The sequence below is a fragment of the Mastacembelus armatus genome, chromosome 10 (assembly GCF_900324485.2).
Source record: "Mastacembelus armatus chromosome 10, fMasArm1.2, whole genome shotgun sequence".
In the NCBI taxonomy this organism is placed as follows: domain Eukaryota; kingdom Metazoa; phylum Chordata; class Actinopteri; order Synbranchiformes; family Mastacembelidae; genus Mastacembelus; species Mastacembelus armatus.
Genome location: NC_046642.1, coordinates 17,465,142 through 17,478,024, shown reverse-complemented (window position 1 = coordinate 17,478,024; position 12,883 = coordinate 17,465,142). Strand labels below are relative to the sequence as shown.

The window sequence follows — 12,883 nt, the reverse complement described above, 5'->3', positions numbered from 1 at the left end:
TGTAGCTGTTAATTTGTGGTAAAACAAGTTAGACATACCTAAACACTAGCAAGTGTTGGTACACTGTTTTCCTATTTACACATTCAGCACACACACAGGTCAGTGGAGAAACATGATGAGTGTAAGTCCAATATTCACTTTCCTTTATGTTCTGGTCTGGTCTCCATTAATTCTTAGGGAAGTAGACAGCTTTCTAGACACTATGTGCTAAACTCTGTTCACCTGCTGGTTGTCTTGTAACTGGACAGGTACAGTAAAGTGACTTTATCAGAACTTTTTTTCATTGGAACTTTTTTCTAAAAATGTTGAGGATAACTGTCTGTTGTCCTGCAGATGCTGCTGTTGCATTTGGAAACAGCAATGTTGCTCGCAGTAAAACAAAACCGATGAGCTGAAAGATGGTAAAAATACTCTGCAAAGTTGAGTGAAGCTGCATAGTCGGGTGATAATTCTCTTTGGAGGTGTCACGATGAGCAAATGCTTTACTTATACATATGAATTTCATAGGTTGTTAGTATAAAAAGATCACTTATAACAACTTTAATGAATCCAGTCAATTTACCAACTTGATACACAAATCCAACCCTAGTAGTGTTAAGTGAGTGTTAAGTATGTTTTATAGGTACAGTATATATAACCATTATCAGTTGGGCATGCATCCAGGTTCGCAGTCATTTACAGTGTGATGGACAGCAAAATGAATTGGACCATCTGTCTAAGTCAGAGCCAGATCTTCAGCCCTTTGCTATATGATCTCCACTTACAGCTTCCAGAGATTGTGCTGTAGCACTAAACTCTCATTAGAATTCCCCTGACTGGCCCTTCTCTCTTCGATATGGTAATTAGCAATGACTAATGACTTAAGCAAGTGTAAAAAATGAGCCAGTAATGGCCACATTACAATGGATTAGGAATTACAGAGGTTTAAATGAGAAAGAAAATGGTCTCTAATTATGGTGTGATTCTAAGACAAATCAGGGATAGAAAAGGAGTTTTCTGCTACATTGCTTTTTTTTGCTTTTTTTTTTTTTTTTTTTTTTGCTTCTTAAAAATTAGCAAGACAGCTGCATGTTCTTAATAACTAGGCACAGTCCCTCCCAATTTGTTCGGACAAGACTTGTTTTGTTCAAGTCAGTAGAAAAGACAAAATGTTACTTGCTAGTAAACTGGAGCCTGCAAGTAAAGAAACATGCATAGTAGTATAAAATCCTACAGATAGCAGCAGACAGAAAGACACATGCACGCTAGTGTAATTGCGGAGTTTATGGTATTAGTTAGTAGGTAATGACTAATTAGTTACTGCTGTGAAGTGCAGGGAATGTTTTCAACACAACTCAGTAAATGTGCCAAATATATACAAGTCTGGGTGAATAAATGGATCTGGCCTTGCTGGTCTCACCAAACTGAAATATAATGACAACCAAGTTAGCTCCCACCCCATTGTTTATTTTTGGATCGATATGCCCGTACAGCTCTGGAATACCTAAACATATCTCATATTTTTTCTGACACAGATCAGCTGGATTTTACTGTTTTAACAGCCTTTATTCTTTTATCACAAAGCTTTTGTTAATTAATATTTCCTCTACTATGCCTTTGATGCTTTTAAATGTTATGAGTTGATAAAACTTTTATTAAGCTCACGATTCCCAAAAGCCTCCTTGGTGAAAATCAGCCTGTTATGGGTATGTCAGGATAACTATCCAGAATAATGTATTTACCTTTTTTTTTCAATTCTGTCTCAATATAGGTCAATGTGGCTCCTAAAACCACATGCAAAAGAGCAGTTTTGGTTCTCCATTGTGGCTCCAAAATTGAACTAATCTCAGTGCAGACACTTCAGATTGGTTTAATGTGCAACTCACAATGCTTTTAGTGCTCACCAGGCCAAAAATCCACTTCTGACATTGTGTTTATAGTTTTCCATCACTTCATTCTGCCTCTCTCTCTCTCTCTATTGCTAAAAGATGCTCTGGAGGACAGAAATGCGTTATGGTCAATATTGTTGCAAAGTGGTAGGTTTACTTTACATTGTGCTTGCTTGTGCTTTTGTTTTCCGAGGCTCATCATTGTTAGATTGTTTATTTTCAGTGCGTTTTCATCTTCAAGGCCAAGCTAAAATACAGGCTTTAAGCAGGGAGCAGAAAATAATGATTTATAAAAACACCCCCTCCCCCCTTCTCTCTCTCCATAGAAAGGTCAGTATTACCATGCCTTTGAGTTGAAAAGAGAATATGATAATGTTGCTAACAGCCTGCAGCAACCACACCAAAAACTGATAATTACACTCATACAAGTACGCTATGGAAGATTTAATAAAAGCACTATGATTCAAAATGCTATGTAATTGTTTAATGCGTGTTCGTTTCATTAAGAGGAAGCTGGGTTAAGTGGCTGCTTTGCAACATATGCTTTGTTGAGTGGTGGAGCACGAACATAAAACACTGTAGCTCCCAGCTATTCCAGGTATTAGTTCAGAAGAATCAGTACGATTGAGATATGACCGTAATCATCAGGTCTGTGGCTGTACACGTGCTCGCAGGATGACATCATGGATGCTGTCTTAGCCTCATGTAACCTGAGATAAGTCAGTGCCGGCGAGCTGTGAGAGCACTCGCTATGCGCCCACACACATACGCACAAACTCTTAGTCACTCCAGCAAGAAAACAGGAATCCAGACACAGATACATCCCAACTGTTCACTGAAAATCAATACCATACACACATAAAAACGGGCTGCGTCTGCACTTAATCTGGCTGTGTCATGTCATGCGTGTGCTCTCATGTGCAGTTTCACAGACCAGAGACACTTGATGAGAAGCTGCATTGCTCCAAAAGAAAAATCTGTATCTTTATGGTTGCCATAGCAACACACACTGCACTCAAAACAGTACAGCTGAGCTGAGAGAGACTTTAGTCATCTCACTCCTCCTCTCCCGGTCTTTCTCTCTATAAGGGCAGCCACCCCTATAATAGGATAGAATTGCCATTAAAGCGGGAAAGCTCTCATTAGGTCTGCTTTCAGCTCACGGCTGGCAGACACAGGCCTGACTGATAAGCCCTAAGCATCACAGTGCACATCTTGCCAGTCAGACTGTTGGCAATGTTTCCTCTGGTCCAGTTAGATTTCCTATGTGGCCTCATGCCTGGTGTATAATTTATAGCTGCATTAAAGACATTCTTATACTGCTACAGCTTGATTACGGCAGAAACACCTCTCTGCAGCTGGAAACATATGTGCGCCTCTGTGTGATTGTTTCAAATGCAGATTTGACAGAGTATATGCCTCTGAGGGGATGGTGACTTTGTCTGTGTACAAAGTGTGATACCCTAGTGGGGGTGTAAGTGTGTGTTTGGGCATGAGGCTCACTAGTTTCTTACAGTGTGCATGCATGTATGATCAAAAGTTGCCTTCATGTGATTTCCAGATTAATAAAACATTATTTATGCCATGAACTAAACTGAACCATCTCTTTATGAATAAACCATTTCCTCCTATCAAGTTTTCCCCAACTGCTTTGACAGCAACTCCACAATTATGTAACTTGGTGGTGTGTAACACTATAACAACAATAACTGTACAGTATGTTATACCTAACCAATTTCTGTGCAAGATCAATAATTAGATCAATCATTTCTTTAATCACAAGGAATCACTTGGTTCCTCCCTCATGGCTTGATTACTAACCAAACAGCCTCTGATCATAAAACATACAAGGCAACATTACATTTATGATTTCATGCACTCTGCATTGCAGCATTTCACTGTGCTATAGTAGCATGAATGGGAGCATTTTCTCTGTGTGCATACTCCATAAAGTACAGCATGTGATGTAAAACTTGAATAAAAGGGAGAAAGTGCTGTGCAACAAAGTGGGTATCTTAAAATAAACAAGCACATACAGCATCAACAAGAAAAATCTGCAAATAGAAAATAGAAAATACTATCAGCAATAGCAGTGCTATGGTAAGTTAAATCTTATGAGACAAAAAAGCATTTTGCATTTCTAGTCCATTAACTATATATTATGTACAATTGAGTGTAACGAGTCAACTTTTTTTTTTTTTTTTTTTTTGATTTGCTACTCGACAGCAGCTTCCATTCATGTTAGGTACATAACAAATATGGGGGTGAGGAAAATTGAAAACTTTGTTAAGAGAGATACAGTTTGTTGCCTTTTAATATTTGCCAAAGTTCCATTATCACCCTGTGCTAATGCAGTTGCCGGTAATGTTGCCAACTTTGTGATTTTCTCACTAGATCTGGCAACTCTTAAAAGCTCTTTAGGGACTTTATTCCAGAAAGCGACTATTGTAAAATCTAGCAACTTTTTGGCCAGACATGAACTACTTTCCCTTGAGGACAGTAGTTTTGTCATGATGGCACTAATATGGTGCTTGTGATGTCATCTAGCAGCATTTAGTGACTTTGAGCTTTACATTAAACATAGTTGGCAACAGTGCAAACGTTCTCTGGTGGGTTGTTTAAGGACTTCCTGACATCTAAAATGTCACAATTTTAAAATCAGCCTCAGTTCAGTAAATATGTAATGCTAGGATAACATCAGGAGTGGTTTCTCTTGTGACCTTTCCCATATCCAGATGAACAGAGCAGCTAACATTAGACTAAGCTCTGACAGCACATGTTGGAAAATTACTACACAGTGGATGTCCTAGTTATATAATAGTTTTAAATGGAATCTGTAACCCCACACTAAAGCCTTTTGAATTTGTGTTGTGCTGGGCCTTGGAAGTGTGGTTGCCACTGTGGACATGATTCCATTTTATGTTAGAGCCACAAACACACTGCTTTAACTTGTGAAACTGCAAGCTTGACAGACCTGTGGTTAGTTATGGTTGCTAAACTATGACTGGGAAATCAGTTTGGATTGGATACTCAAAGAAGTATCCATTTAGTTAAATATGTGAACATGGAGGCTGCAATGTACCTGCTTAAAGAGCAAAACAAGTATTACAGTATAACAAAAAACTTAGTTTGAAAAATACTTTCCAGGTTACTGTAATATGCCACATACAAGATATGTTATTGAACAATTCTGACTGCCAAGCTGAGAAATTGCTGTTGTGGCAGGCAGGGTGTGAGTGACAGCAGATTTTTTTCAGTCTACAATCATCTAACAGCAGCAGAGAGGAGACAACTCCACGGGACGATGCACTTCAGACACATACACAGCTATGCGCACACACATGCACACACACACACACGTAGACACACACACATACACAGATCTCAAAACACATTGAATGGTGGAACAGCATGAACCCACATTCTTTTACTCAGGTTTTCTTTCGGCCAAAAGCTCCCACCTGACAGGCTTCATATGGACATTGTGAGCCAAGTCAAAATCAACAATGTCATGTATGATAGAGATCCTGCTGCGTATGCGACTGCTTTTTCTACCCTTTTATTACAGCTAATAAATAGTAAATAGTTCCTCCACCTTGCAGTGGTTTGTTGATGCTCTAATAATATAGAAAGACAAATCCTTCCTTGCTGTATTGTTGAGTAAGCTCAAAAAAAGTCCAATTTGAAATCAGATTCATACCACATTCTGTCCTGCAGCTGCTTCATAATGAAAACATTTCATTAGTGTGTCCAAAAGCAATGCTCCACTTAGTCTTAGTGATTATATATATATATATATATATATATATATATATATATATATATAAAACACAAATCCATGTGACAAAAACTCTTGTCTTCTTTAAACATAGCACATTCTTATGAACTCCAGTGCACAACAATTTAAAGACAGCCTAGAAATACTAAAGCATATTATTATAGATGTGAAACAATCTTCTTGCATCTGCCAGTGTGTGCGTGTATTTTTGTGTGTACAGCTGCTTGGCACAGGAGGCGTGTCAGGTGAAAACAGGAAGCACAAGTGAAGCCATGACATACGAGTAAGTAACTGCCACCAAAAAGCCATTGGAAGAGGCAGAGAGATTTATAAAGGAGAGAAGAGCAGAGCAGAGAAGGGAGTGGCTGAAAAGAAGTGCTGGGTAAAGAAGTAAATGGATGGATGGATAGAATGGTGTATGTATGTGAGGGGGGGTATAGAGGGGGTCACTCTCAGAGTCCACCTGTCTGCAGAGATAAACACGGGGAGGGCCCAACAGCACGGACTGGGGCTTATGGGAGGGCTTGACTGACAGTGCTGACATTTCGAAAGAGCACAGTACACAAGGTCTCACAAAGAATAAATAGCAGGGGGGAGCAGAGTGGATAATACCCACACATACACACACACACACACACACACACACACATATGTACTGTACACAATAATGCATCACATCATTATATGAATACATACCTAAAAGCATGTAAGAACACACACGCACACAGAGAATAAACCTTGATGAAGGAATCTGAAAAAATATCTTTAGACTGGTCCAGTCAGATACTGTTAGGCAGCAGACAAAGAAAATGGCAGTGAGTGCTTTTAATAGAGCCAGTGTATATGTGCACAGACACACACACTTGCTGATACAAACATAAAGGGAAATTAAACACGATTATTCCAGCACAGAGTGGATCGTCAGTGTTGTTCCTTGGCCTTTTGTCTCTGATTAAATGGAGAAGCATAAAGAGTGAAGTGCTCCAAGCTGCCTACCTCAGAGCTGAATGCATCTCTAGAACATTTTGTTCTCACCTATTAGTGATAAAAGCACAGTGACAAGTGGTTTGTAAGCACCTGCTCAAAAATGCCAGCAAATTCAGAAACTAAATTCTTTACATGTTTTTGTTTTCTACGCTTCTGTAACAAAAAGGCAATAATCAGCTATCAGTAGTTGTCAGACACATATATTCCATATATTCAATATTAAATTAAAAGAAAATGAAATAATGATTCACGTGACTGACATGCATAATATATAAGTAACCAGTTATTGTTTTACTACGTAAATATAGAAATATATTCACCATGACACTTTTACATCACGTCACATTTTATTTCAAAGGGATACTTTTGTGTTAACTTTTTAATTTCATGTCACTTGTCATGCCAGTGTGGTTGTCACAAGCCACCACCTCCTTACTTTTCAGCCAATCACACGCTCTCTGGTTTATTAGCACGCTCAATAACTTTTACCAAATCTAAGTCAACCCCTTTTAGCTCGAACTCTAGTTTAGTCTCAGATATATAAACAGTCACTGTCCATTACAGCGATGCGTCACCTTGCCATCCATGTTGGACAGGTTGTGACCTGACAGGATCACTCCTTTCTTTGAACATGTTATAACACATTTGAAAATATTTTAGTTTAGTTTTCATTAGTGACATTATTGTCAATTTTTTTAGCTTATAAGCTTATAGTGATTTTATGCAATTTATTCATGAATACAGATACTAAAAAATATTGTTCTCACAAGAGCCTTTGTAGATGAAAAAAAAAAAAAGAATTCTCTCAAATTCCAGGTGCCCAGTGAAATGGTACACCGCGTTAATGTGAAATATACAGTATGAGATTAGGGGCACTAGCTCTGTTACATGTTCTTTTGTGTCTAGCAGAGCAGCTCATACTGCTTTAGGAGATACATCAACATGCGCCTCTGTGTGTGAATGTGCGCTGTGCTAAGTAGAGCAAGTAGGTCACCCAAATTTTCAAGGGGAAGATGTTTTCCTTCAGGGCAGTTTTCAGTAGGGTGAAACATTCACTGTGCTGGTTTTCAAGACACCAAGCAGACGCCACCATGCTGATCTGCACAGCGCGGACTGTTGCACACGCTACCAAACTTAAGAGGTTTTTGTTTTGATGTTGTTTGTTATTTTAGACACTGGCATGCTGACTTCCCAACAGTGTTTCATTAACAACACAAAATTTACAATGACCTTGGTAGGGCAAGATATTTGACTCAAGTCCTTAGAGCATATGAGTTCTTAAAGCTGCTGTCCTGGCAGGTGACATTATGGAAATGGGTTCTACCTAAAACCTATTTAAATGAGAACATACAAAACTGCCAGCACACTTCTGTGCTTGTTTTAATGTGGGTTAAATATCACAAGATACTTAAAATGAAAAGTGTTCCCGTTATCTAACAGATAAAACTCAGTATTTTTCTCACTACAATGTCACTTCTCTGTTTATTGGTTGGTAAATGAAATGTCAGGCCAATATTCTTGTTATAGTTATTACCACTCTATGATGAAATGTGTCTTATAACAGGCCTTTTGCAATTTGCAGTCAGAGATGGCAGTGGCAGAAATGCCACAAGCACATGCTGGATCTGTTTTATGCACTCAGGTCTTGCATCAGCATAGACTGCATTTCCCCAAGCAAAACTGATGCAAATACTTTACAAATATGCATGAACCCATGTATGGTCAAACATACAGTATACACAGAAATTCCCACACATACACAAACAATCAAGAGAGAAACTACAGGGGCAATTTGAAAAAGCATGGGTCTTGAAAGCACACACACAATAAATAAATAAATAAATAAATAAATGAATTAGTGGTTACTGCATATGCATTTTCTGTCTGTAAGATAAGAATGTACGGACAATAGGCTTCAAGTATAGTGAAGTCTCCAGGCTAAAAATGATAAATGTCAGGTGAAGGCCTGTGGGAGTGGAGATCCAGGGCCTACCTCATGTACAGTACCTCTAGGTGCTGCATGGAGGCCTGTAGGTGTAGACATTTTTTCCCTTACAATATTCGTGTATGGTAAGAGCGAAGTGGACATTTTGTAAATGTCACAAGATGGAAGCCAGGATAAATAAGTAGCGTTGCACATGCTGCTCTGACTCTCAAAAAGGGAAGGCTGACTGAACAGAAACACGCCTATAAACAAATAATTGCATTCAGACCCGGGCGCCTTGCAACACAACATGCCTGCTATTGTTGGTCATCGATCAGCTTAGATGAAGCCAGGGTTGGTTCACTCAAATTACAAACATGTTTTCTAACCTGCCTCTAGTCTTATTTAGCCATGCAGACAGTTCTGGCTCAGATGTTAAAATATCCCTAGTACAATAAAAACTCCTAGTATATATCATTTCCTATCCTATTGGCATCACAATGCAAATTGCAAATGTTATTCACTTGCTTGTTATGGGTAACTATTTTGATTTGTTTATTTATTGATTTATTTATTTTTTATGGTGGCCAAAAAGGGCAAACGCGCCGCAACAGCCAAAACACATGCAAGAGGGAAACACCCCCGAACTGAGGGATGCTGTGAACAAAGTTTGGCTAACTTTTAGACAGGCGCCATAATAAAGGTATGTTTTCCATTTATTTCTTTTTAAACACTTGGTCATCATGTTTTACAGTATTATAAAAGTACAGTATTGTAAAAGATGATGGCCAAGTGTTTAAAAAGAAATAAACGGAAAACGTACCTTCAGACATCCCACACTGCAGAAACTCATTTCAGGGAGGTAGTCCCCCTACAGGCCTGGCGCACTTCCGTTGCAGCGTTTCTCTCTTGTGTGTGTTTTGGCCGTTGAGCCTGTTTGCCCTCGTCAGCCATCATTATTTTTTGTGTTTTGAACAAACATTTAAAGGCACATTGTCAAAATGTACATGTGAAGATCAATACCATTTGCTTATCTACCCCAAGCCACAACTTTGTGTTATTATTTTTTAAACTTTCATTTTTTGTACATATTAAATAAATAAAGTATAACGGGTTATTAGTGCTAGTGTGTGGACTTTTTTAAAATTTTAGACCAAGTCTTGCAAGTTGTTTTTAGTCTTCATGCTAACCTAAGCTAAATTGTCTCCTGACTTCAGCTGTTTCCTTCAAGTTGTTCAAATAGTTTGCTTGAGCACACATCAGGATTTATGAGGGTTTGGTGACAATCAGCTTTTCAGCTTCTAATCCAAACCAAAGCCTCAACCTTTTCAGTCTCACAGTATAGCAACAGTAAAAATACACCTTCATATGTGCACCACCAATATGTAATGTGCACAGGTTTAACATGGCAAGAAACTCTGTGTCTACGCATGACCTAACCTCCCTCCGCTGTTCCACAGCTTACTGATAATACTGACATTATCTGCTCATCTCCTCCTGTTAGTCCCTCTGGAAAGCTCAGAAAGTCGACCTCAGTGTCTCTAATTTCAGACACTTAATGAGATTTTTAATTGGTGACCTTTTGAGAATGGTTTCATACCACAGCTCATGAGAGCACTCGAGGGGAGTCAGCACATAACACTCAATGCTCACGCCAGGATCCTTCATAACGCTCTTCAAGGGCTTAATATTTATCTTTGCCCACAAATAGACAGACAGATAGATTGATAGGTAGGTAGATATGGATTATAAATTTTGAAAAGATGTGAGTCATGATGGCATGTTGATACCACCACGGAAAACATCTGGACACTGGAGAATGAAAACCCAACACTCTGCAACATGACCACATCACAAAATCCCTCTGTTGCTCTTCATCATGCTTAACAAATATGACAAGTGACTGGCAAAGAACAAAGCCCAACTGATTCAAACAAAAAACAACACAGCATGCTGAAGCGTTGGTGTAGCATACATATTGAACGTAGGTGGCACTGAGTGTCTCTTTGTGTACCAACAATGGATTGTGACTGCAGTGCATCACAATTTGTGGCCTCAGTTTCTTACCGTGGTGAGATATCACATCCCTGTTGCATGAAGGCACCGAGTGAAAACCAAAGGGAGTTGAAGATGCCAAACTCATTGGTCTGCTCAGGACTCTGCTGGTTGGTGTTCTGCTGTGTTGGTGTCTGGCCCTGCTGCACCCCGTTAGAGGCTGCAGCTTGGGTGGGAGTCTGCGGCTCACCTCCCTCCTCATAGTCCTCAGCGTGCCACTCGTATGGGCTGAACCGACTGACAAGGAAGAGGACGACGCTGACACCAATATAGGCAAACACTATGCACATCCAGATCTCGTAAGCCAGTGGGTCCAGGAATGAAAACACACCAGGTTTGGATTTGGTGGGTTTCTTGATCATAATGGAGATACCAAGGGACATGAAGGGCTTGGAGAAGTCGATAACTTCTTCACGGACCAGGGTGATGGTCAAAGGAGCCACAGCCACATCTGCTTTCTGTATAAACAAATGAGAGACAGTTAGGAATTTAATCTAATTTGGTATCTCACTGTTAAAACACGGAGCTCGAGTAATTTATGTCTATTTTCCTGCTGTAATAATCCAACACAAAACTCACCCCATACACCAGTTCTCCCACCATGCCGTTCCACATCTTGGTATCGGGATCTCTGGCTCCATACTTGCCATCTGAGACGATCTTCAGTTTGTACTGGTAACCCACATGTTTGGCTATCTCTGCAGCCAGCTCGACAATGTAGCCCTCATACTTATCATTTCCATTAAGCTGTTCATGATTCTTCTTCAGCATCACATATGGAGACTCCTGTCATATTTAAAGACACAGTGAGTAAAATCATTTTCCCACAATTTTACTGCAGGTCCGAAAAATCACATAGAGGAAACAAGTTAACTGTTTTTGAAGTAACTGAGAATTTCACTGATTTGAAACAAAATGTGCATTGATAACGCATTTGGCACATGCTGACGTGACTGTAAGTCACACTTTTACAGCAAGACAACTTGATAAGGTAATTAAGTCATGATCATGACATGATACATGATCACTGATAATAAAGTTGTTATGTTATGTTATGTTGTTAAGTTTAATAATACTATATTAAAATTTGGGAAGGATGTTAACGGATGCATTCTATGCTTCATTGCAATTCATGCTTATAGCTGAGACTTTGGGGAAAAAAAAAAATACATGACTGCACCAAAAATATAATTGTTACTGTAAAAGGTTTGCAAGAAAAGATAATTACATGGAATTACCAGGTATTATTTTGGCTTTGTCTCTTGAAGGTATGGTGTGTAATTCAAACACAAAAGGTGCCTAAATATGATCATTACCACAGCATTGACACGTTGAAAGGAGTGTTGATAACATGGATCAAGTTGTGAGGAAGTGAAAGAATTGGTGAGTGTGTGCGTGTGTTTGTCAGGCTGTTCTTGTTATGTCATACTGAGATTTGTACATCTCATACCGATTGGGGACCTTGAGAAATAACAGCTGACATGACACCTGGGGCCTTGCTTTACTTTAAGAAGAATGTATTTCATATAAAATTACAGTCAGTCTGGATTGTCCACCAGCATTGGCAGGGCCTCAATTCCCACAAGTTGTTATGTGTGCCTGCTTTTAGCTAAAGCTGTGCTGAGCAGAGCAAATCCTGCCACCTCCTCTGTGTGTTACAGTTATCTGGGTTCTCCTGCTCTTTATGGTTGAGGTGCAGGCAATCACTGTTACACATGGAAACCCGCAGCCCACTGGTCGAAAAATGGCACCTCAGGGAGACAGTGGTGAGAAAGGCCTGACATGCAGGGCTTTGACAATGTATGCACTTGCACTCACTAAGACACACACTTCACTGTGCACATGGCAGGGTCTCTCGCTTTCCCTCTCTCTCTTGTGCGCACACACACGTGTGCGCACACACACACAAAGAGAGAGAGAGAGAGAGCGAGAGAGAGAGAGACAGACATGGGTGCACAAAGAGACATGGTATGGCATACAGAAAGTCTTCTACTACTCAGTCTGACTGATGTTCCAATACAATCTACTGTCATTCAGTCATATTAAATGTAATACACACACTCACAACACACATGTGCACGCAAGAACATATGTCAGTGGATATTTACAAATTATGCAAAATGGATGAATTAGTATGTTTGATTACTTTCAAATGTGAAGCATCTTTACGACAAAGTCAAGTGGACCTCAAGGGAATTTTGAAAATTACATGTTCTGCTCTTTCATGCTGCCATTTCTTGCTGAAAGCTTATTTAAATAATGTAAGCCTAC

General features: G+C 39.4%; 1 protein-coding gene across 9 annotated transcripts in view; it reads right to left on the bottom strand.

Moving 5' to 3' along the window:
• The window catches only part of gria1a (glutamate receptor, ionotropic, AMPA 1a), a 57,065-nt gene that overhangs the window by 13,349 nt on the left and 30,833 nt on the right, over window positions 1-12,883 (bottom strand). For 5 of the 9 annotated variants that reach the window (XM_026329918.1, XM_026329913.1, XM_026329914.1 and 2 more), the window contains 3 exons: window positions 11,192-11,398; window positions 10,780-11,070; window positions 10,625-10,704 (listed from right to left, as the gene is read on the bottom strand). In XM_026329918.1, coding sequence (XP_026185703.1) covers window positions 10,625-10,704; window positions 10,780-11,070; window positions 11,192-11,398 — 578 coding nt within the window. Of the gene's footprint in view, window positions 1-10,624; window positions 11,071-11,191; window positions 11,399-12,883 lie in introns of all 9 variants that reach the window. The other 4 variants (XM_026329916.1, XM_026329915.1, XM_026329911.1 and 1 more) reach the window with 3 other exon arrangements.